We start from the raw sequence: 26068 nt of genomic DNA, 5'->3' as shown, positions 1-26068 counted from the left end.
GCACATCCATGAAATTAAATTTAGTCAGCTTCGTTTTTATAAATGTTGTCTTAATATCATTCTATCAGCTATAAATAATAACAGTAATATACTAAAATCTAAAAATTATTTGTTTTATTAAAATAAGAAACGTGCAAAAGAAAAGTATAGTAAATAATAGATAACAAATAATAAATAACAAATTACAAAAATGGAGATTCGATCTGAAAAAAGTCTTTAATCAATAGTGCCTTCATAACATCTTCTTTGTGAATATCTCTAGTATTCTGCTGTACTAACATTTTGACTGCCAATAGTTGAGCTTGTAACCTTTATTAGAAACACAGATTTTACTTTTTTCCATTTAAATTTGATTTTGTTATAATGTCAACGCACACCTTTCTTAATGTGTAAATGGAAAACAAAACATGTCTGCCCTATAAGAAGAAAACATGACAAGAAAAGCAAAGATTATTTATTTAAAATTTTGAACATCTTTGCTTTTATGAAGTCTTTCAGAAAACTCCCTTCAGGAGTGGTTTTATGAAGTACTTTATAAAAGCAAACTTGTTCAAAATTTTAAATAAATTATCTTTGCTTTTCTTGTCATGATTATGAAGTAACTCCTAGGGGATGAAAATTGAACTAGAAATTTTCAAATCTAATTTTCTCAAAAAAAAACCTCGTTAGAATATTTTAAAAAGAAGGCGTATCAACTTTTTCACTTTTTATTTAAGATAGCTAGCCGGTTCCTTTAGTAAGAAGTAGATGTAAAATTTTTCATAGAATTCAGATATGCAATCGGTTTTTTTGTAGACCTCTTATTTTTTAAGTAATTTAAGTTTTTTAAAAAAATAATTAAGTCGGTTTTAAGGTACTAAAACGCAACAAAATAAAAGAAGAAAATGGCCAGTATGAACAAAATTAGTAAGATCTTTAATTTGACACCTTACTTTTAAAATTCTGTTGAGTAACTATTGAAGAAATCAATTTTTTTAACCTCGGTTTAATCAAAACTTTGAAGTAAAATATAATCTCCCACAGGCATAAAAAATATGGGTTCATATATACCTTTAGAATCAGAAAAATATTACGAATCCATTGTAAGCAAAATTGAAAAAAGTAAAAAAATAAAAATAATAAAAATGGCCTAACGTATTATTTTTTACAGGTAACATTTAATTGTAACTATTAAACTAGCCAATCACAAGTCTCAAAAATTGACTAATCGGGAAGCTTAACCTCAAAACCTCAACCAATAGAATTGACAAAAAAAAAAGGATAATGTTCATAGAATATATACAATAGATACTACAATGAAAATAGTGATACTTACATAACATGTAAAGAACGAAAAATTATGAACAAATATGCTTCAATCTGTTTATTAACTTCAAAACAATGCAGTTAAAAATGCTTTATTGTTTCTTGTGTTTAAAAATATCTGTTACATTGTATGTATATTTATTTAGGTTTATTTCAAGTTTCAAGTTTTCAAATTGTTGTTCAACCCTTTAAAGCCGAAAATTATGATTCTTAAAATAAACTTATATTTTTTATAATAGTTTTATAAAACTTTTTCAATTTAGCTTACAATGGATTCATAATATTTTTCTGATTCTAAAGTTATATATGAACCCATATTTTTTATGCCTGTGGAAGATTATATTTTACTTCAAAGTTTTGATTAAACCAAGGTTAAAAAAATTGATTTCTTCAATAATTACTCAACATAATTTTAAAAGTAAGGTGTCAAATTAAAGATCTTACTATTTTTGTTCATACTGGCCATTTTCTTCTTTTATTTTGTTGCGTTTTAGTACCTTAAAACCGACTTAATTATTTTTTTTAAAAACTTAAATTACTTAAAAAATAAGAGGTCCACAAAAAAAACGATTGCATATCTGAATTCTATGAAAAATTTTACATCTACTACTTACTAAAAGAACCGGCTAGCTATCTTAAATAAAAAGTGAAAAAGTTGATACACCTTCTTTCAGGATTTAATCTTGATATAAATGTCTAAAACTTTTGTTTTCTTCTTATAGGGCAAACATTTTTTTGTTTTCCATTTACTCTTCAAGAAAGATGTGAACGCTTATGAGAAACGGAATAATTTTTAATGTTTAATATTTGGAAGTAAGAAAAAGCATTAAGCTTGGCAAAGATGGGGTATTATTCAGTTATAAAGAAGCTTGCTACTAGAAAGATAATAATTATTAGTTACCTTTGAGCACATTGGAAGTACTGTGGTCAGAAAAGACGACTCGAATTTCAAATGGGAAGCGCTTAGCTGAAATTTTTATTTATTAGGTTTGGTTTTGAAAATGATCTTATGTTTATTTCTCTCGGGGGGCCCCAGGATGATCTTAATACTTGCAATATGGGAGGGGGGGGGGGGGTCCATTTACCTATTTACCCCCTCATTTTCCCTAAAACTCATAATCCAGATAGTGCAGCAGTAAGCAAGGTCTTACACTATTGAAGACGGTCGTTTTGAAGAAACAAATGGACAGATGGACAGCCAGGAAGATTATAAATATTATCATGAAAGTTGTTCCTTCTGATGCTTTGTCAGATGCGCAATACCAATAGCAAAGGTAAGGGGAGAGAGGTAATACTAATACTAAAGCCCAAAACAGGCCCAACGCATTACCATTCATAGTAAGAAATTTAATACAAAGGTTGTGCACGCAAGTTGTTGGTCTTGCAATATAAAGATGCTCTACGTTATTACTCAAATCCTTAACCTAAAGTAACAGGATGTTTGTCTGTTTGTCAATGTCTGTACCGAAGGATCTTGCTAACCGCTGAACCGATCGGGTTCCCCTTAACAGGGTAGATTCTCATAGGTCCTGGGAAGGTTTATAACTATTTTGGGGGAGGGTACCACCACCCTCCTTAGAGAAATCAAAATAAAATCGAAAAAAATGAAATATTCCCGCCGCGTAGTGTCGCTAGTGTAGTGGCGCCGTGAAGAGACATGAATTTAACAGCTGATTGACCATAGACAAATTATTTCTTAAATTAGATATCTAAAAAAAATTGAATGCCACTAGAGGCCTCTAGGGGCGTAGCCGCTAGTATATTAATAAGGTATTAACTGAAAATGTTAATATATATACATCATGATTCTAAATAAGTTATAATAATACTTACAAATAACAACATTATGATTCTGATCAATGCAGGCATTATGAAGATTACACAATCGCTTTCCGCAAAATCTTAAAAGAAATATTATCAGTCAGTAAAGTGTTCGAATTGTAAAAACTAAACAGAATCATTTAAGTCCATATGTTTATCTGATTTTTTAACATGGCAAAACTCTAGTTAAATTATGTGAATCCTGGGTCATACTGGTAATGGTATTTATCACATCGTATTTTATACAGCTTTCTGCGGACACTAAAATGAAAGGGTAATTCTATTTTTGTTACCCAAGCACAGTTATGGAATCTCGACTACAAAGATTTTTTTATCCAATCTTGACAAGTGATGTATTTTTGGAAAAAGGAATATACATAGAAAACGCCTATGTAAATTAGAAAATCCGCAGAAATCATATTTGCAAGTTATTTGCAAAAATCTGCAATGTTAATTTGCAAAATTAATTTCATGCCTTAAATGACTTATTTATAAAAAATCTTTTTATGAAATCTGTTTATCTATAAGTTTAGAACATACTTAAGGCAAAACAAATTTCTTTAGTGTTACTTTTTTTCACCTTATATATGAAAAAAACAGTATCTCACAATTTATGATAAAAAAAGGTATAGGAACAAAAAATATGTTTTTTTCTTGATGTAAACACAATAATTGGCATAAAATCAATCATCCTAAATGTTAAAATTAGATATAGAATCCTTTTTAGAGCAAATATAGTGCAAAAAGTAGCCAAGACATTTTTGCAAAGTATGAAAATCTAAAGAAAATAGTTCTTTTTGATTTTGATATACATATCAGATAAATGTATATAAAATTAGTGATAAAAAACTATAAAACAAGTTATAACTTTTTTCAACCCTATCATTGAATAAAATGCACTTTTAGGTTTACTTATTACCAAAGTTGCACATAAAAACTCTTTTTATTAGGTTATTAAACAAAATAAATTCAAATAAACAATTAGGCGTTTTTTATAATGCAGTAGACCATTTTGTAGTTGTTTTTTTGCATTTATTTGGTTTAATTACTTCATAAAAAGAGTTTTTTTTGCACTACTTCAGTAATTCTTAAACCTAAAAGTGCAATTTAATCAATGACAATGTTGAAAAAACTTATAACATGTTTTATAGTTTTTGATCACTAATTTTATATACATTTATCTGATATGTATATCAAAAGCAAAAAGAACTATTTTCTTTAGATTATCATACTTTGCAAAAATATCTTGGTTACTTTTTGCACTATATTGACTCTAAAAAGGATTCTATATCTGATTTTACATTTAGGATGATAGATTTTATGCCAATTATTGTGTTTACATCAAGAAAAAACATATTTTTTGTTCCTATACCTTTTTTTTATCATAAAATGTAAGAAACTGCTTTTTTCATATATAAGGTGAAAAAAGTAACACTAAAGAAATTTTTTTTGCCTTAAGTATGTTCTAAACTTATAGATAAACACATTTCATAAAAAGATTTGTTTATAAATCTGTCATTTAAGGCATGAAATTAATTTTGCAAATTAACATTGCAGATTTTTGCAAATAACTTGCAATTATGATTTCTGCGGATTTTCTAATTTACATAGGCGTTTGCTATATATATTCCTCTTTCCAAAAATACCTCACTTGTCAAGATTGGATAAAAAAATCTTTGTGGTCAAGATTCCATAACTGTGCAAGGAAAATTTCTATGATACGATACGATACATTTTTCTGTACAACTCAGAATTTGTTCTAATCCTGGGCATATTAATTGGTTTTGAAGTCTTAGTGAGTTAATTAATCTGTGGTGGTTTACAAAACCTCCCATTTCTTATTGCTTCTTGTTTTATGTTCCTGTAAGGATTTTTTTATCCTGAAACACCCAATCTATGTGGGACTCTTCTAACCCATATCAAATATGACCTAACCTTAAAATGATCATTTATGCTTCACATTCAGTTAGGATGAAATTGCTGATTGTTTAATTATGAATGATCTTTTTAAAGTTTATAAACTATCTGACCTGTCACAAGTGTGGTATTGAGAGGGAGTGGATGGAACAGGAGAAATTAACTGTCCATAATCCTCGTCCCCAGTCGATGTTGCCTATACAATAAATTATTATAAAAAGAGCTTCTCAAAATCCCTCAACACTCTCAAAATTTGAAAATTATGAGATATCCTGATATAAGAGATACTAATGAATGTTACCAGATAGTTGGTGATACAAATCAAATTAAAACCACAAGGTTATGGACTCGGAGAGGTCATTGCTAACCTACTAGAACTAACAATCGTGAAAGACTCTCATAGCAGGCGGGTCAGCTGACACCAAGAAAAAATCGTCTTTTTAGTCTTTAAAAAAAGTAATGAAAATAATTTTAGGCAGAATGTTTCAGGGAGAAATGCAATGACGTCCCAGCAATTTGTATTTTTTGTTAATACTCATTAAAATCTTGGGTTTTTTTTCAAATGAATAATAATATGTCATAAAAATTTACTTACTCCAGCGATATAAAGAAAATCATCTGTACATTCTCCACCAGTAGCTGGTTCTTTATTTGTACATGACTTCCTTCCTCTAAAACACAGCATATCATAGCCACATAATTGGAAATAGATAAATAAGAAATATTTTTTAAATGATCCAACGTTTTGTTTTGTTTGAAAAATTGCAAGAAAAACTTCAAATTAATTTTTTCTGACAAGCCCTTAACTTTACTCTGAACTTAGCTTCTTTTGATGCATATTTAATATGTATGTATATGTACATATTTGTAAAAATTTCTTACCTTGTCAAAGATGGGCTTCCATTAACAGTGAATCTGAAATATTTTTTACAATATTGATAACTATTAAATAATAAATTATTCTTTTTTTGCTGTGATATTGCCTATAGCAAGCATTTTGATTCTTACTTTTAATGGCAATTTATTTTAGTACATTTTCTGTAAAATACGCTATAGCCTAGTTCACAAAAGACATAGGTCAACCTGTGGAAATTTTAGGTTGACCAAACAAAGCTTTAGGTTGACTGATTTTTAAAGGCATTTGTTAGTAGTACATGTTTAGGTTAACCTACAGAATAAATAGGTCGACCTCTAAAAATTGTTTGTGAACTGGGCATAAGTTGTCAAACATAAAAAGCCAGACAATTCAAATACCATGTAGAGCTCATACAATCTTAAAATAATTTTGTTTATTCCATGGCTCTGATGTCTCAGTTGCAACTAACCGCACAGATTCATAATGCTGAGCAGCTTTGCAAACAAATAATTGTTAGAACTAAAATAAAATTCTATTCAAAACAAATTTGAAGTGTTTGTATTGATTGTTTTTATTGATTTTTGGTCTGCTACCATCATAACAAATTCAGCAGCATTATGTAAGCTAGTTTCCAAAGTCTTTAAAATTAGCCAAAATAACAAAAGTTGCACTAGTTCCATTACCCAAGTCCAAGACAGCCAAAAAAAATTAATTTTAGATCCATTATCCCATCCCTATCAGCCGCAACTATAAAATTTTAACACATTTACCATCAGACACAGCTGCCCTCAATTGAACCGTATATTTTAGAATTTACTAAATTACGTGCTAAGGAATTTGAAGGACGGTTATTTGCACATCCTTCAAATCTCACTTACCCATAATTATCATCATCATAGTCTGGAGGGGTGTAGGAGATTTTGCACATTCCAGCTTCTCTTCTAATACAAATTGTGTGGATTCCTAAACAATAAACAAATTTATAACACATAGGTGCAAGTAAAACCATGATAGGATAATAGTTATTTCAAGTATCCCAAATTATTATTTACGTACTAATAAAATTCTTATTACATTGTCATGTTTTTTTTTACAAAAGTACAATACCTCATTTTGTATGTTTGTGCATGTACGACTATACATTTTTTTTATAAATACATCTTAAATGATATTTGTGGGTCAGTTTAATAGGTCGTCTTTTCTATGAAGTGTTGCCCCCCAAAAATCATGTAAAAATCAGCTGAAAATACCAAATATTTTGGAATTAATTTAGTTAATTACAGCAGGGTTAGGTCCTTTTTTAATATATTTATCACTTTTCGGAAGTCCAATCAGATAACCTTTTTTCCTCATTTTTTAATGGTTCATTTTAGTGTTAAAAATACTAGCCAACTATAGTTCAGATTAAAATAATAAAAGGTCAATATAACAATTATTATTTTTTCTACTTCAATTTTTGGTTCACTAATAAATAGACTATAAACTGTTCACTGCATGATAGACTCGAAATAAAGTATTACCAAACTTTTTTTTATATGTCGTCTTTATGACAGGTAAATATTTTATAAATATATTTCTTAAATTATATATAAAAGAAAATATTATACAATAATATCAAATTAAATTAAAAGTATTTCAACTTGTTTTATTTTTTTTGGTACTAAACTCATCCCTGACTTGAATGAGAGAAAAAGTTTATTTTGAATCAGATTGCAGAAAGAACATAATAATAAAATACACAATAGTCTCTTTGTGAGTTTAAATTTATAACATTATTTTTTGTTAATGAATTAATGAAAATTATTTTGTTTAAAATTTGACTAAATGACATCTCGTATAATATACTTTACATTCCTTTTAAAAAATAAATCTGTAAGGTGTATATATATGTTTAGATATCTGTAAACCACCAATTTATGACTATTGATTTCTGATCAGCTGTAGGTTTCAATACTAGATGTTTTTTTAAGTAGCGCAGCTACTCTAAATCTAGAGAATAAATCTAATTTTGCTTAGAATTTACTTTTAGGTGTTTTAAACATTGTAAATTAAAGATTTTATTTTAATAATTAATATTTTACAACAATATCTTCTAAAAACTGTGAGGAAGTTTGATAAAATTACGTTTATTTTGCAAGCTTGTTTGAAAATATTTCATTATTTTTATAATTCTGACAAAATAGATTTTCTGTTTAAATAAATAACATAGCCACAAAAAGGTTTAAGTGGTTATTGAAATATTCTATTACTATTCTTGCTAATTAAATATTCGTTAACTATGTTTAATTTGCATTTTTAAAATAGACAAGAAATATATCCTACTTAAATGCTAATTTTATGAAGTTATCTTAAACCTTTTCCAAAAGTTTGTTTTATAAAACTTTTTTATTTTTCATTAATTTTATTGATTATATAGGTTAAAAATATCAAAAGTATTTTTCAAAGGCTCTAGATAAATTTTGATTAATTTCGATTTTTGATTTTTTAATTTTTTTAAAAAATCTGCAAGAATATGCATGTCTATTCAAAGAATAGATTATATAAAAAACAAAATTAAACAAATTCAGGCTATCAAAAAGAAAAAAATATTCTTTTTTACCATTAAATCGCAAATATTTAAAATCATTAGATTTTAAGCTTATTTTGCATGGAAACACATTTTTTCAGTTATTTTTTCTCAACAATGGATCTTAAATGATTGTTACTGAAAACTTTTATGAAAATGTTATTATCCAAAACTTCAAATAAAGGAAATAATTGCCGTTTGCAAAAATGTGTGCAAAAAGTTGCCAATATCTCGTTAGAAGGGACTTAATGGATTTGAGTTCTTACTGCTTATGAGTTAGTGGACTATAAACTATTAGAAAAGTATCACTTTAAGGTGAAATTTTGAGGGTCAACTTTTTTTCTTTTAAAATTCGCAGTGTGTTTTTAACCTATTTTTTAAAGGTATATAAAAAATATATTTTGACACCTTTAGAATCATACTGCAAAGCTAAAAATACAAATAGGCCCCAAAATAACTTTTTTTGGTGATTTTTAAGTTTATTTTTGACAATAGATTGAGAAAGTTTTTACAGATATTAAGGGTTTTTTATTTTAAAAGTATGTATCATTTATGTGTATATATTTTATTCTTTTTATTTTAATTAAATAAAAATTAATTAATTATATTGGAAATAAGTCACTTTGTGTAAACACTCTTTTTGAAAGAAGGTGTCTTAACTTTTTTTTATAACTAGTCGGTGTTTTTAGTAAGTAAAAAATAAAACAATTCATGCCCAAGCAATGACAATGAGAAAACAATATTGAATTTTGAATCTACTCACCCTTCCAGAGCCCTAGAGCTTAAGACCTAGCCCTTGCAGAGAAATTTGCCCTACGCCAAAAAAAAACAATCGCTCACAATTTGAACCACCATAAGTACTTAAAATCTTGTAGATAGACCCCATGGGGCATGTAAAGACACCTTAACAAGGTTTCTAACACAATCTTAGCCAATTTGACATGAAAAAGAAAGACCTGGCAATCATCAAGAACTAGGAATAGACAGAGCCGTCATGCCTCAAAGTTGGATGGGAATGTCTTTTTTATGTCAAATTGGCATAGATTGAGCTAGAAACCTTGTTAAGGTGTTTAAAGAAAGGTCTTTACATGCCCCATCAAAAACTAAACATTTTGGGGTCTATCTCCAAGATTTTAAGTACTTATGGTGGTTTAAATTGTGAGCGATCAGTTATTTTTTTAACACCCTTTACTACTTTCTAAAAACATGGACTAGCTATAAAAATAAAAGTTAAGACACCTTCTTTAAAGAATTCAAGATTTCTTATTGGATAATACTGAGTATTAATAGTATGTATGTTAGTTTATTGATATATTGTAAATAATTAATCTTTTAATGAATTTTGATGAAATCAAAAGAACTAATTTTACTCTATACTAAAGTACAATATTTATGAAGCACAATACTCTAAAAGCTGATAATTTACCAAAAAATATAAAAAATTAAAATCTGTAAAAACTTTCTCAATCTATGAAAAAAAAAATAAACTTCAAAATCACCCAAAAATTTATTTGGGGGCCTATTTGTATTTTTAGCTCAGCAGTATGTTTCTACAGGTGTCAGAGTATATTTTTGATATACCTTTTTAAAATAGATTAAAAACAGTTTAATTTAAAATTCTTATGATTATATTATTAATCTTTACAAATTGATATGTTATTAATAAGTTATACTAATAGAAATACCTAATAGTTTTGCTATATAATCTGTGACAGGTTGTTCATAGTTGAAAGCCATTATTACGCCAACTCCATTATTACCATAGAAATATTGTCCACATCCCTAAAATTTAATTGGTTTTTAACTTTATCATCTAACAGGATTACCACTAAATTATAGTCCTCTTGCATCTGCGCCATTATTATGAAGGAGATCTGTATTTAAAGGGGTATATAAATAGCCCAAAACCATTACAAAAAATAATCTAAAAAAAGAACAGCCTAAAACCATACCAGGACCTAAGGGAAGAAGAACTCAATCGGTTTACTTTATATAATACTAAGGTTCGGGGGAGAATTTTAAAAATTTTGTTTACATCTTTTTAGATATTTTCTGTATTTTATAACATTTTATAACTCTTTATAACATTTTATAACTCTTTATAACTTTTTATATTTATTTACATTGATTTACAGGGTGCGGCACATAAATCCGGACTTTTTTAAACGGCCATAGCGCCAAGACTACTTGACCGATCAGGACGTTTGACCCCACTATGAAAAGCTTAGGTAATGACCTTTTTACCCACAAAAATCTTTGGACGATGTAGGACGTGTACTACGAGCTGGCAGCGCATATGTTCAACTAGGCAAATTCGAAGTGCGCAGGTTGCTCATGAAACTTGCTGAAGGTACTGTTAGATACATAAGTTAGGTACAAGAAATTACTGGAGTTCTTTTTTTCAAGTTGGCTTGGCCGTAGTACTCCGGCAAATTGAAACGTGGCAGATTGTAAGATGTTAAAACGGCCAAAAATCTTGAAAATTTTACGATTCTCGTCTACAGGGGCCCATATGGAACCTTGAATCTCATTTTAGACTATGGGTTGCGCTGACAACCCTAACTAAATCTTCATGCCATTTCCAAAAAGGTATAAAACGTTGTTCTAGCTCAACTGTGGCCCAGATAAGAGCCGCCGTGTCGAAGGGTAGCTTGAAAGATGGGAATTTAGATCCTGCGGTTACTCACGTCCCTAAGGAAATGTTGCCTCCTAGCAGCCCAGATCCTAATCCATTAGACTATTTGACCCACAGCTACTTTGAAGCATGCACCAATAGACGTGCCTATACCACAAAGACCTCCCCCAATACCACTATCAAGGAGAACTTTGCCAGCTTGTACAGGGACATGGTAACCAGGGCCTGCGGGCGGTTCAGGGGGCTGGTAGGGGCGGTGATTGAGGCTAGCGGCGGTTTTATTGAATAATCTAATAGTTATATACCTATTTTGCCTCTCAGTTTTTAAAATTCGATAAAATGTTTAAAATTGACGATTTTTTGTTCATTTGTTTACAAATTAGAAAAAGTCCAGATTTATGTGCCGCACCCTGTATATTATTTAAAACCTTTGAATTTTCTTTTTTTTATTGTTTTTTAAAATTTCTTTGCTATTAGCCTTTTTGGGGCTTCACCCCTACAGGAGAAGGAAGTTTTCACAATCTTTTTGAATTTGATAAAACAAAGTTTAAAAGAAGAAAAGAAATTTAAAAAGAAGAAAAACAATTAAAATATAAAGAAAATATAAAAAAGTATAAAAAAGTATCAAAAATATAAAAATATATAAAAACATAAAAAACATTAAAATTAGAAAAAAATATGGAAACATTTTTTGGGGGGCTGGGGTGTCCCACTCCCCAAGAAAATAGCTTAAAACCACCACAGGACCAATAGGTATATACCCTGAAGAGTAAAATCTAATTGGTTCAGTGGTTACAAAGATCTTAAGCTTCAGATGGACGGACGGACAGACACTTTGTATTATAGATAGTTGTTGTTTTACTTTTGAGAGTTGGCAAAACTTGTAAAAACTGTGTGGAGGGCCAAGTGCAGACTTTAAAGTTGCTAAATATTTTTTTAGAAGTGAAGCTAATGGAAACGTGTTTTTTTGTCTGTTCTCTGTATGTCTGTAATGCTATTGCTATGTATGTAAATTTTTCTAATAATAACATAGAGAGTAATAATCAAAGCTTAATTCTTACATACATTAATAGTTATTTCTCGCATCGTATTATAAACAGCTTTCTGCGGATATAAAATGTACAATTACAAGATTAAAGCCAGTTTTTTTAGCCCCGAGATGCCAAAGACATATTTTTTTGTTTTGATGAGAAACGGTTCCATTTCAACGGATATTGATCGGTTTTGAATGAAAACAAGAAAAATATATATATTTTATTTGTGAATTCTTACCGCAGGTGGTGTGAAGGGTTTCCCACATTCAATCTGGCTCACCATAATATTCCAGGTTCTAAAAATACAGGTAAACTGTTTAGTGCCTGAGCCTGCTTTGTCTCAGCTTATACCAAAAACTAAATTAATTCGACAAAATCACGAAACCTATACATGATATTCAGCTGACGTTGGGGGGCAACACATAGTAAAATAGTAAAATTAAATAATATTTAAATATTATTTAAGATTTATTTCACTTGTTGGTTATACCTTATAACTGGTTTTGTCTTAGAAAAAATTCAAAGACTAAACATAAATCTTAGAAAGATTTGTGATATTTCAGAAGAAAATAAGTTTAATCAGGTTCAACATTACACTCACCCTTAAAATAGCCTACCTGGAAAAATCGGCCCAATGTGAATAATCCAGATGAATGTTTATTTTTCCATAACCATTTTCTTCAGGGGTGTTCATGTCAATGTAAACTAAATGAAATATGTCAACTTATAATCAGCTCGATTAAAAAAACTTTGGTGTTCATGTATGCCTAATAACAGCTAATTTACACATTTATACACTGTTAATAATAATTTTTTTATTTAGTATCAATTGATACTCTGGAGAGTATTGGAACTGTAAGTACGCTACAACTATATAATTAATATATAACACTATGTAATACTATATAACACAATAATTATTACTATACAGAACCCATACATTTTTTTAGTATCGATTGATATGCTCTAGGGTACTGGAAAATACGCTACAGAAATGTTTATTAAAATAGTACTATTTGATACACTCTAGTGTACTGGAAAATACGCTGTAGAAATGTTTATTAATTTAGTACTATTTGATACGCTGTAGAGTATCAGACAATACGCAAGAGAATGATTTATTAAAATAGTAACTATTCATACCTTCTAGGGTACGAATCTGTACTGTAAAGAATAATTGAAACAGACACCATTCGTGCACACCTCTCATGGAAGTGTTTCTGCTTGGTCGTTTTAGACAAAGATGAAATGTTACTATTTATGCTCAGATTTATAGTTTTGATTTTTGTAATTATGACTGACCATAGTTTTTATTTTTAAGGATCATGTATAGTCCTAAACATCTTTAAAGTCATTTTTTTACTAAATTTACATTTAAATTAATGTTTTATGGCTCTGCTTGGTATGTTTGTTGATATAACAAAATGTATATGTACATATAATAATCATATATTATAAACTGATCTTTCATCCAAAGTAAAACAGTTTCATACTCTACAGAGTATCAAAAATTATGATAGAGGGTATCAAAAATTGCGAAGGAGAGTATTAAAAACTTACTTCTACCGTATTGAATATTATTCCAAAGAGTGTATTGGATAATACTATACAGACAAATACATTATTTAGTACTATATGTTACTCCATAGAACACTAAGTATTACTCAATACAGTATTGGAATCTTCTTTGTATCATAATAAGGTTTTTTTCCTAGAATGTACGGATTGATACTATACATTAATGTGAAGAATATATAGTATTATCTGATGCTAAAAAAAAATTATTTTTAACAGTGTATAATTATGCATTAATCTAAGCATTACATTTTTATATCATGGCTAAAATAAATATTTTGAATTTCATTTAATTTGCTTTTAGCTTTTCATTTTAGTAGTCATAATCCTTTAAACTGTTGTTAAATGGCATGGCACCTTCTACAATCTATTGCAGTTTAAAGAAGCACTGTCTTATTATATGTATATTAAATTTTTGTGTAAATGTGAAACTTGTCTATCTTAAAACTTAACCAACCCTAAAATAAGCTATTGCGATGAATAGCTTTATAGATATAACACCCCCCAAAATCTAATTATAAACTATATAAAAAAATTTAGAGTGGGGTTGGGGGGGGGAGTGGGAGTAGGGATTTGTAGTGGTGTGGCTGTTTTAAAGAAGAGGTTTTTTAATGCCTAAATGGGCACATACACTACTGATAATATGCCTCCTTTCTTGTGAATAATTTTGAACTAGCTTTTTTATATGGGGTAGTAATAGATGTATAATATAAGTGGATATTATGACAGGAGAAACAGTAACGTCAATTTAGGTTGTAATTTCCCCTCACATTTATTAGTCGGGCCGTTTATCCAGTAGGAGGGGAGGGGGATGGGGTGGTCGTTTTTTAGTCCGCTACAGAGTTCCTCTTTATTATAAAACATGAAAATCTCGTGTAAGATCCATGTAATAATAAATCAATTGGGGTAGTGGGCATTATAGATGTACAATTCATTCACAACTTGTCCAACTCTAAGAACTGAAACGTAGATTTTTACTTTTCTGAATAAGCTTACCATGATGTCCTGGGTTGTACCCGCATAGCCTCAAATAATTCCACTGATTTCCAGCAGTCTCAAACTTGACAACATCTGTGCTACCAGCCTCGCAGGACTAAACATTTGGTTTTTGGAGATACTTTACAGCAAGGAGGGCGAAATCATTTTTATAAAGGCAGAAATATGACCTTTGATTATGGCTTTGTAACTGTAAAAAAATTTATGGATGATTTAATTTTCCCCTCTCTTGATATCCTCATGGCCGATATGATATTTGTAATGCACCATTCCATAGAAATGAAACTCAGGTAAGTCACAAAAATAATATCATCATCAACCAGAGAGGGGAAAAAGAAATCATTCATTACAACAATTTTTAGTAGCGAAGCTACTCTATAATTCACTTTGTTTGTCTGTCAGTCAGTCATTCAGTCAGTCCGTAACGCTATGGGCGAAACGTGATTTTCTCGGCTCCTATTAAAGATAGACAGCTGAAACTTTTAGTGAAGATTCCCATGATATTTTCTCATCTATTCTATACATTGTTTTGTCCATCTGTCTGTTAATTAGGGTGCTAGATTGATTCCTAGATTTTTATGTTTTGAAATTTTCTCGACTCCTTTTCCAGACAGAGGACTGAAATTTTCAGGGATTAATTTAGAGGATAAATCCAATCCTTATTTAGGTTTTAATAAAAGGATTCACTTTGTTTTAGAGATTTAAGATGGGTTTTGGGGGCGGGGGGGGGGGGTAGGCGGGTTTAAACAAGCTCCAATCCGCCAATTAATCTTCTCTTTTTTGTGGCAAAGCTCAAAATGTCTGCCTTTCTGTCTGACAGAGCTTCTGGTAGCCTTAACGTTTGTCAATATATACTCCATTTCTATTTAAAATTAATTTTAGCATTGACAATTTTCCACTCAAAAACGTAAAATCATTTGTTTCAACTAATATTATTTTTTATTTCAGGAGTAGTGGCTAATGATATCAACAGACACCAGAGGAAGTTACCGGCACCAAGATGAAGTCCCCTGCTAGGTACAGCTGCAGTACAAGTCGCCGCTTTCCAACAACCCCAAAATTCATCATACCTGACCACCCCAACCTTGCCATCACCAGAAATGCTTATCTTAGTTGATGAACACATACCTTCGGTTCTAGGTAGTCATGGAGCTGCCTCCCAACCCTCAGAAGTTGAGTCAGGCAGTTTTGAACAATTATAATTCCTGCAGGATTACCAGCGCAGCCGCGTTTTAAAATTAAACCTGGTAGTTTCCGCCATTGTATGCCTCCTGTCACACCTGTCACAGAGTATATACTGGTATGAATACTTATTTTTTTTCTTCCTGGGCACTAAAAAGCCTGAACTTGACTGTGTTGCCAGCAATTGTCCCCTTCCCAGTGGGCTATAGCACATCTAGCTTAATCTTATTCACACTATACCCGCCCTGCCAATTATGGTAAATGAGGCGGGTTCTCTGTGTGATTGTAGTATGGAATTCGTGACAGGTTTTCTGAGGCAACTGACAACTAGGACCGCCCAAACACAGTGCTGCACAGTTTGTGGAATGTATTATATACAACCTCAAGTAAAATTACGTCACAAATACCTTCGGACGAGTGATACTTTCATCAGCTGGACCTGTTCACAAATCTTTATTTAATGCTAGGTATTTTGGTAGAAAAATACTTCTGCTAGGTAACTCCATCCTAAGAAAAAATTCGAGAGCAGCCATTCCAGTCGAAGAAAGAAATTGAATAAGATCCATGAGTAGTCAAAGAAGACAAATCACGTGAAATATACTGAAAATAAAGTTTATGTAGTATTTTTAAATAATTTTCTAATTTTATATTTCAACAATTTGTATTTGTGATCTTATGTTACTTAACTAATTAAAAACCAATAAATTACGTAATAATAGTAATAACAATTTATTTTACATTCTACATAATTTTCACCAAGTTTTATCAATATTTGTTTTTGGGGTGCTAGATCGATTCCTAGATTTTAAAAGTTTTCACGATTTTCTCTATTCCTATTCAGGATTGAAGGCTGAAATTATCAGGTATTAAATTTGCTCATTTTCTACATATTTACATCAGGTTTCATTAAGATTTGTCCATTAATTGTGGTGCTAGATCGATCCTAGATTTTTAAATTTTCGTGATTAAAAGGTTGCGTGATTTTAAAGGCTTTATGATTTCCGGCTCTATTTTATCAAGTTTACCAAATTATTATTGAATGACACTGCTCTATAGTAAATTTTTTCCGATATCCATTCATATTTTTTCCAGCTTTGCTACTTATGGATGATGTCATCCTTGTAGAGAGTCAAAACTGCCATCATAAATGATATTTCTGCTTTTATAAAAATGGTTTCAACCTTCAAACTGATTTAGCTATCATATTATTTTGGAAAAAGTTGTTTAAAATTAATGACATAATCTTTATTATCAATTACAGACTATTCACAACAACAAAAAATATGTGATCACCTAATAGCAAATATTTTGGACCCTTACTTACTTCTAATTATCCAGATCTTTTGCTCAATTATAGTAATTTTTCTAAGATAACTTTAAAATCTAATTAACTGCCCAGTGTACCATCCCTATATCACTAACTTTTTTGTTTTTGGGGGGTGGTTGCCCCCCCCCTATTTTTAATTTTAGTTAAAAAAAATTAAATTAAAAAAAAAATTGGGGGGGAGGGATTTTTTTTCTAGGGGCGATTTCTCTTGGGAGGTTGGTGGTACCCTCCCCAAAAATAGTTATAAACCTTCCCGGGACCTATGAGAAGCTACCCTGTTAAGGAGAACTCGACCGGTTCAGCGGTTAGCGAGATCCTTCAGTACAGACAAACAGACAGACAGACAATTGAAAGTTTGTATTGTTAAGTTTACAAGCATGATGTTGCTTTATAACATACTAGCGCCTTCGCCCCTAGCCTCTAGGGGCTTTGCCCCAAGAGGTTAAATCAACCTATTTTTGTGTTATTTAGATTTAAAAAGAAAAAGTCCCAGGACCAGTAGGTATATTCCCTGAAGAGTAGAGCCCAATAGGTTCAGTGGTTACTGAGATCTTAAGCATCAGACAGACAGACAGACAGACATCGTACTACTTTGTATTATAAATAGATTAGTTTATTCTTATCTATGTTATCTGATTTGATAAAATAAAAGCAAATTTTATACTTACAAATGTGTCGGATTCTTTATGTTTAGGTGGGCCAAACGTGAAAGTCTCAAAGTCAAATCGAATCTAAAAAAATACATACAATATACATTATACATACATTTAGACTGTAGAATAAGAGTTTTTTTTAATGCTTGGCACATATACACCTAAAGTTTGCCAATTTTGAATTTTAGTCAGGTTAGGTGAAGTAATGATAATTAGACCCATGCAGGGATAGCACAAACTAGTCATAATTAAAACTAAAAGTGTTTGTTGGTCCACTCATCGATTTGTGCGATAACACCCACCTAATTTACCTCTGATTCCCAGAAGGTTTGGAGATATTTATATTTTGATATTAGTATAAGTGATTTTTTCTTCCATTTAATAATGTTTGATAAGTCTTCTTACCGCGCAAATATCTCCACTTTGAGGATAAATCTTCCACTCACAGTCATATGATCTAAACAATATTTTTTTTCGTTAATTTAAACAGGTTAGAATATTCCTACCGATTTCAAACTTTCTCTTCAGATGACAGGGAAAGAAAAAAGAGATTTGAGGGCAAGTGATGTGAACACGGAAAAAAGGGGCAGGCAGGCGTGTAGCTGGATGGGCAAGTATAATGACCCGCACGCCTTCCTGCTCCTTTTTATCCTGTTTATTTCCTCCACCTCCCTTCTCCATTTCCCTTTCTCGTCTACTTAAAAAGGAGGTGGGGATGAAGGGAGTGAAATATAGTATGGGAGGGGGGCCGTGTATTTATATTTGAACTACTCTCTGTCTGCAAAACTATATATATTCAAAACTAACATAGCAAGTAACGGCATTTCTTGCGCAAGTCCCCAAACTCAGTCAGAAACTGCTAAATTCTTGCACATTCCCTTTAAGCCAGTCCCCAAAGTCTGAGACTCCTAAAGATTGAATATTCGATCCATTGTCCCCTCCCTTACTCCCTGGTTTCCTTTACTTTGCAAAAGAATTTATCATAGAAATTACTAGAAAATCCCCAAATATGTATAACTAGAGTTGGCTCAATATAACTATATCGCTATTGGCTAGTTTTATATAAGTACATATCTATTTATTTATTTCTCAATAAATCAATTTTCCTCCCCTGCCATTACTATCTAAAAGAAAAAAGTAAATATTTATTAATTTAAATGATTTTAAAAAGATTTTTTCAACTATATTTTTATCACATTACCATCACCAAAGGGTTAATATGATTAAAATTTTAGTTTTAATATTTAAACACAAAGGAAGTGTCGCCACAATCAAATTCTTTTAAAATACAGTTTTCTTAGATTTACCCTATTATGAACGTATATTTTTTATTTATGAAATAAGGATTAGATACTTCAATGTAATTCAAATATCTACATGAAGTGAAAAACTTAATTCATTCCATAAACTAATAGGATAAAGGTCTTATCGCTTTGGTCAATGAGAGTTTAATGAGGATTATTGGAGCACTATGAGTTTTAAACACTTTACCATTGGAAGACTCGAGCTCATTTATAGACGTTTATTTCCTATATAGATCTGTCATGGATCTTGATGCAATAAAGCAGGCTGTTTTGTAAATGTTAAAAATTGAAAGATTTCATTAAATAAAAGTAATCGTAAATATACTAAGTAAATGACTCTTTAAAACTGAAAGGTACATTTCAATCAGTTAAACAATTGCTTAGATCTTTTTAGTTGGAAATACATTTTCACACATTGTACTTACGTTTGAGCAGTTACAGTGTTAGGATAGCCAGTATTTCTGATATAAGTTTGATTGTAAAGAATATCTGACCCACAATCCTCGGTGTAATCTAAATAAAAATGTCTGCGTTATAATCAGGTTTATTAAGGGATAGGACAATTGACAAAACATTGATAGTTCTTTCCCAATGATTTAAATCATTGGTTGGAACGTATTGACACTGCTAGCTTGAACTATTCAATCGAAATTAAAAAGTCACCCAAAGAAATCAAATAAATAATAATTCCAATATTGTGTGGAGAAAATAATTGTAAAATTATTTTAAGTAAAATTCATGGTCAAAGAAGTACAAAATTAATTATGATAATTTAAACAAGGATGACAACTTCCATAAAAGTGAAACTTTGAAATGGTAGGATAAACGAACATTAACTTTATTATAACGGAAAAGGCATAATATAAATGTATGAGTTTTGACAAACTTGCACGTAGATTTGTTGCAATACTGTTAAATACAGGGTTCCTTTTAAAGGATATGCTTACAATTTTACGACTTGGTTATAGAGATGCTTCGCTTATAATATTGTAATTTGTTTTCCTAGAAATCAGGATTCATCGTGCAAAATTTGAAATCGATAGGACAATTATAACACGTATAAATTAATGTAAAGAGCTAACCGTTACCTAAATGTTACGGCCGGACGGGCGGATGTACCGACCCTAATTATAGAAAAGCATTGCTTTAAGCAATTTCATCTTTGGTACAAACTGATAGGACAACCTACCTCTCTTTTACAAGGAAAAATACTTACAGAAACAGCAGGATCCGAACCCTTGTGCACACCCTCCCTCAACAGAACCTCCAGTTGACAGACATTCTCTAAAAACAAATTTTAATGATTTTTAGAAATTATCTTTAAACTCTTTTACATATCGGTTGGGATGGTTTGGTCTGCTTGAAAAGAAGAAATACGTAGAAAATAAAGAATTCAAATGCACTGTTAATTCCTAACAGTCAGACCCCCTTCCAGATATCATCAGGTATGAAGACCTCCCCCCCCCCCCCCCCCCCTACAAATATTATCTCAGCTTTTTAAAAGAGCTTGATGGCTAGATTATTTGTGATTACTCTGTTCGGTTCATAATTTTGCCAGCCTTAGAAACTTGTAAGATCTTTTTTACTTAATATGGCCGCATATTTTTTATGTGTAAGATAAGGTTAAATCAAATTAATTTAAGTCACTAAGCAAAAAAATTCACAGGAGCCGTGAAGGAATAAATGTGACTTACGTTTTACTCATGCAGGTTCCATTTAATCCATTGGTAGCCCTGCAAGGAAGGTTGGGGAATTTCACCACATTGAAAATACCTCCAGCAACTTCAAACAAATATTTATCTGTAGTGATATTACGTAATGTAATGGAAATAAAGGTTTAGAATAGTTATTTAAGGCCTATTTTAGTCAGCATCCCATTGATATTAAAATGAAAAATAATTAAATTAAATCCAGTTTTGTCGGCCCCAAGGGGCCGAAGGCCAAGTCTAACAAAACTTTTATTGGTTTTTAAGATTTTTACTTTATTACTCTTAGAAAATCATCCACAATGCATTACAAAACAGTATGGTTCTAATCTATTGGATATTAGTTAGTTTCTAAGCCATTACTGCATATGGTCTTACTTTGTTTGTCTGCTCTCTCAGTGTTGTTCACTGGGTTGGCTCTTGCAGATGAAAAGCTGAAAATTATCACCGAAAATATAAACAAAAATATCATCTTGATTCTGAAAAAAATATAATCTTTTTTTTTTAAATGTATAAAAACATGAGAAGTGGCGGGCACAGTGTTTTGTCAATCACGAGTAGTGGGGAGAATTATTATTAATTATAATTAGAATGGGATCAAAGAAAATTATAACGTCATAAAATTGATGGATTAGGAGAGGAGGAAAGGGAAAGAAAACCCCTAAAAAAGAGATGGAAAATCCCTCATTTTTTTGACGTCACATGCTGATTTTTTGAGTGACTTTCTTCGTGTTCCTAGTTTAGTATCAAGTGCTTCTAAGATTATTATAATTTTTTCCTAAAATCTACTATTCTTACCTTACAAGTGTGAATTACTTTTACTTTTTCATCTAAACAGTTGATAGATGGTTTTTGCTTTGCTACTTATACAGAAAGACCCATGAAAAAGTATCTTTTAGGGTATACAGCCCTTATTTCTTAATGTATCATCAAAAATAGCAGATGTATATCCTTGTTCTCTATACATTTCCATACAAGCATATAAAAAAAAAATTTTCCATTAACACCGGAGATTTTTATAGCTAAAGTTTTCAAAAAAAGTGAATGAGCAAAAAGTAACTTTTAACATGAATGACTTTTTTAGCAAAATTAAGATAGAAATCCTATTATTTTGTTACTAACAGAAATAAAAATTTAGGTTTTAAGTTAAAAGCATTTTTTTGCACACATTTTTGGAGTCTTTTTAGTTTAATGATATTTCAAAAAACTTACTTATTGGGCAAAATCGTTCTGATTAAAAAACTAAATAAATCTTTATGGATATAGCAGAAAAATTGGTTTTGTTTCATAATCCTAACCTTAACAACAAAAAAGTTATATAGAAAATGAAATTACAACATAATGATTTTTTAGTCTCAAAAGCTTAATTAACCCCCTATTAAGTGATTGAGATGTCAGAAAAATGGCGGAGCAACTGTCATAATTAATCCTTTTCATAAATTAAGGGTAAGTAAATAGCCTGAAATTTGCAAATAATCAATTCATCCAGTAGTATTTTTTGCCATTAAGAATAAAAAATTTTTGATGGAATAAAAAAGAAATAATTAGTTAACTTGTTTTTCTTTGTCATTCTTCAGTTACCAGAAATACATAATATAACCATCCCGAATTATGAGAAACAAAAAAAATTCTTTTTCTAAGTCATTTTTTCAAAACTTTAGCTCTAAAAATCTCTGGTGTTAATGGAGGTAAAAAATTTTTTTTATATATGCTTGTGTGGAAATGAACATAGAACACGGATATATGCTATTTTTGATGATACATTAAGAAATTAGGCACTTTTTCGGGGGTCTTACTGTATATAATAGCTGTTCTTGTTTTTATCTTGGTTCAGAAAAATATCAAAAGGTGTCGCTAGTTGTCTCAATTTTTTCTTTACAAATTTCTTTTGTATAATATGTATGCAGCACATATACAAAATGGTGTGTCATCACTGCAGCTTTATATGTATAAAGAGTTACATTTTTTTTTTCAAAATTATAAACATAATGATAAGAAATAAGAAAATGACCTACAGCCCTGTTTGAATATAATTAAATTTTGTAAAGATTTTCATCCAACTTTTTGAAGATTTTTTTCTCAAATCATTGAAAATTTTTATTAGAATTTGGGAAGATTTTCGGCATTTGTTTGTACTCTAGATATAATTTGCGGTTCTGATGTGATAATATGATAAGTTTTGAAGAAGTTATTGTATCTATCTATCTATTCTATATCTATTAATTGTTTTCAGCGAAGCTACTCTATAATTTCCCCCATACACCCCCTTTACCCCATTACCTCCCCTCCTACTGTAGGAACAACCTGGCCAATAAATTATATTGATATTAGCAACCTAAATTGACGAACAACTTTCCACTCTGATAAAATATATTCTATCTATCTATTCTATATCTAATAATTGTTTTCAGCGAAGCTACTCTATAATTCATTTTGTATGTCCGTCAGTCAGTCTGACAAAACTTCAAGTGCTTTTATTGTATTTAGTTAACAAATAATATTTATCAATAGAAAAGGTAATTTGTTTTTCAAATTGTCATTCATTGTCTTATCTCTTAAGAGAGCTGGTTTGTTGAAACTTGTTTCTTATGTTGATGGTTTCATGATTTTTGGTTCTTTAGGTATCCAAAGTTTTATAATCATTTTATTTTATTTTAAAATTATGGGATATAAACCCCGAACCACTTCATTATGCAATCTACATTTTCCTGGATATTTTGTCTACGGTAGTCCATAAGTGTACAGCTTTACAGTACATTGTTTCTATTTGTTAAAGCAACACGTATGATAAAAGAAAAAGATTCTGTTTAAAGTAAAATGCTTATATTTCAATCAAAATCTATATTTTTGTATTTTTTACCGATCCTCTTCATTATGCAAATCAAAAGAAAATCAATGAGAAAACGTTTGTTTTGCCCTTTTCTTTACTTTTAAAAATTAATTCTGATAAAATAACAATTTTTTAAGGGATTTATGCATTAATTATAATGAAAAACAGTTTAAGGTAGATTTTATTAAATTTTCTAAATAAGAAATAATTGAAAAAAAGAAATTCTATTCCTATCACTTTAGAGGACAGCTGCTGACCCCCGGTCTTATGGATGAAGCTAAATACATGTAAAAAATAAAAATTTGCCTGAAAAGTATACAAAAATGTTTTTTGATGTGTTAAAATAATTCATTTTAAAATCTTGATTTTGAGGATGATGGCCTTTAAGATGCTCTTACTGGTGGTGATGGTGAGCTAAATGTTATCAAAGTGCATGCCTTTGAAGAAAACTTATATATTGAACTATGGTCCAATTTTTGTAGTCATAGCAGCCTCCAGCCAAGCAATATTAAAAAAGAAAAAAATTGCAATTTTAATTACTAAAATTCATAAAGTAAATAATTTAGTTTTTAGATAATGGTTATATTTCATGTCGAGAGGCTCCACTGGAGGCTGCTATGACTACAAAAAATGGTACATAGGTTAATAGACAAGTTGTTGTAATGGTCATGTACTTAGATAACATTTAGCTCACCTTCACCACCAGTAAGAGCATCTTAAAGGCCATCATCCTCAAAATCAAGATTTTAAAATGGATTTTTTTAACACATCACAAAACATTTTTGTATACTTTTCAGGGTAATTTTTATCTTTAACATGTATTTAGCTTTATCCATAAGACTGGGGGTCAGCAGCTGTCCTCTAAAGTGATAAGGATAGAATTTCTTTTTTTCAATTATTTCTTATTTAGAAAAATCATTAAAATCTACCTGAAACTGTTTTTCATTATAATTAATGCATAAATCCCTTAAAAAATTGTTATTTTATCAGAATCATTTTTTAAAAGTGGAGAAAACTGCAAAACAAACGCTTTCTCATTGATTTTCTTTTGATTTGCATAATGACGTGGATCGGTAAAAAATAAAAAAATATAGATTTTGATTGAAATATAAGCATTTTACTTTAAAAAGAATCTTTTTCTTTTATCATACGTGTTGCTTTAACAAATAGAAACAATGTACTGTAAAGCTGTACACTTATGGACTACCGTAGACAAAATATCCAGGAAAATGTAGATTGCATAATGAAGTGGTTCGGGGTTTATGTAATTTTATCGTAAATTGTCTTATCTCTCATACATGAGAGCTTGTTCCTTTTGTTACATTGTTATCATTGGAATGTATAACATTTTATTGTCCATTGTCATTTCCCTTAAGATCCCTTTTTAATGTAACTTTAAATATTTTTTCTCTTTAATAATTATGACAGGTATTTACAGGGATGGAGGGGACATTGGAATATAATTTATGCTGGTCCCCAATATTTCATAATATAATATCATTTGTTGGCTTTAAAATCAATCTACAATGTTTAACTTTTCCACTAATGATTTGAACTTACATTGGGCTATTTAAATTAATTAATCATCCATTGTCTATCCCTTAACATCCCTTATGTTAAACTCTTGGTAAACTAATTATTTTAATAACCTATGTCTCTCAGGGATAAAAGGAGATTAAGACTATGGATGATAAATTGATTACATTATACATTCCCAATGATGATAAATGAAATTATTGACTAAAAAGTTTGAACACTACTATTCTGGAAACAATGAATCAAAATTTAATAAAAATACTTAAAATAATTCTTAAGTTGAATCTATCATGATACACAATTACATCCATTAAAATAATTGGAATAGAATATTTAGCAGTTCCCACTTCACTAAAAATCATAGTAAGGTGGGATGGAGGGGTGTTAAAACTTGATGCAAGACAAAAATAAAAGGAAAAACATGACTTTATTATTATAATTAAATAAAATACAGCCATCTTTAAAAAAATGAAAATATTATGATATTTGATAAAAAAGAAATGTGTTGTATCTTTTTAGATATGCTTTCTGGCTAGTTTATTTTCATGTTATCGTTTTTGTGGTTAAATTTATGTGCATTTTGATAGGTTTACCATTATTGTGGCTTAAAAAATAAGAAAGTTAGGATTTTGAGCTTCTACACCAAAACAGCGAATTTTGGAGTAGCTTCGCGAAAATTGTTATTTGAGTTAAAATGATTTTTTAAGTTTCAGGGCCTTTGAAATACATATTTACACCTTGGCCAACTTGAAAAAATGTGAAAATCAAAAAAAGGGGGAAATCAACCCGCCTTAATGTTAAATGTCTTAAATTATTTGCTAATTC

At 30.1% G+C, this 26068-nt stretch overlaps 1 protein-coding gene across 1 annotated transcript; it reads right to left on the bottom strand.

The window, feature by feature from the left end:
- Positions 1-99: 99 nt before the first annotated feature.
- LOC145320333 (uncharacterized) lies at positions 100-21352 on the bottom strand. Its single transcript, XM_080162740.1, has 17 exons — positions 21256-21352; positions 20866-20953; positions 20388-20455; positions 19597-19684; positions 18273-18324; positions 17883-17945; positions 14706-14802; positions 12752-12839; positions 12373-12430; positions 10151-10247; positions 6778-6862; positions 5926-5958; positions 5639-5714; positions 5157-5239; positions 3139-3206; positions 2207-2272; positions 100-309 (listed from the first exon to the last, which is right to left on the bottom strand). The coding sequence occupies exons 1-17, from the start codon at positions 21347-21349 to the stop codon at positions 275-277; spliced, it is 1239 nt and encodes a 412-aa protein (XP_080018866.1). The 5' UTR covers positions 21350-21352; the 3' UTR covers positions 100-274.
- Between the last annotated feature and the right edge of the window lie 4716 nt (positions 21353-26068).

Source organism: Acartia tonsa, chromosome 5, assembly GCF_053477335.1.
Source record: "Acartia tonsa isolate MP-2025a chromosome 5, ASM5347733v1, whole genome shotgun sequence".
In the NCBI taxonomy this organism is placed as follows: Eukaryota; Metazoa; Arthropoda; class Copepoda; order Calanoida; family Acartiidae; genus Acartia; species Acartia tonsa.
Note: the sequence above shows the minus strand (reverse complement) of the source record. Positions and strands in the feature narration are given on the sequence as shown.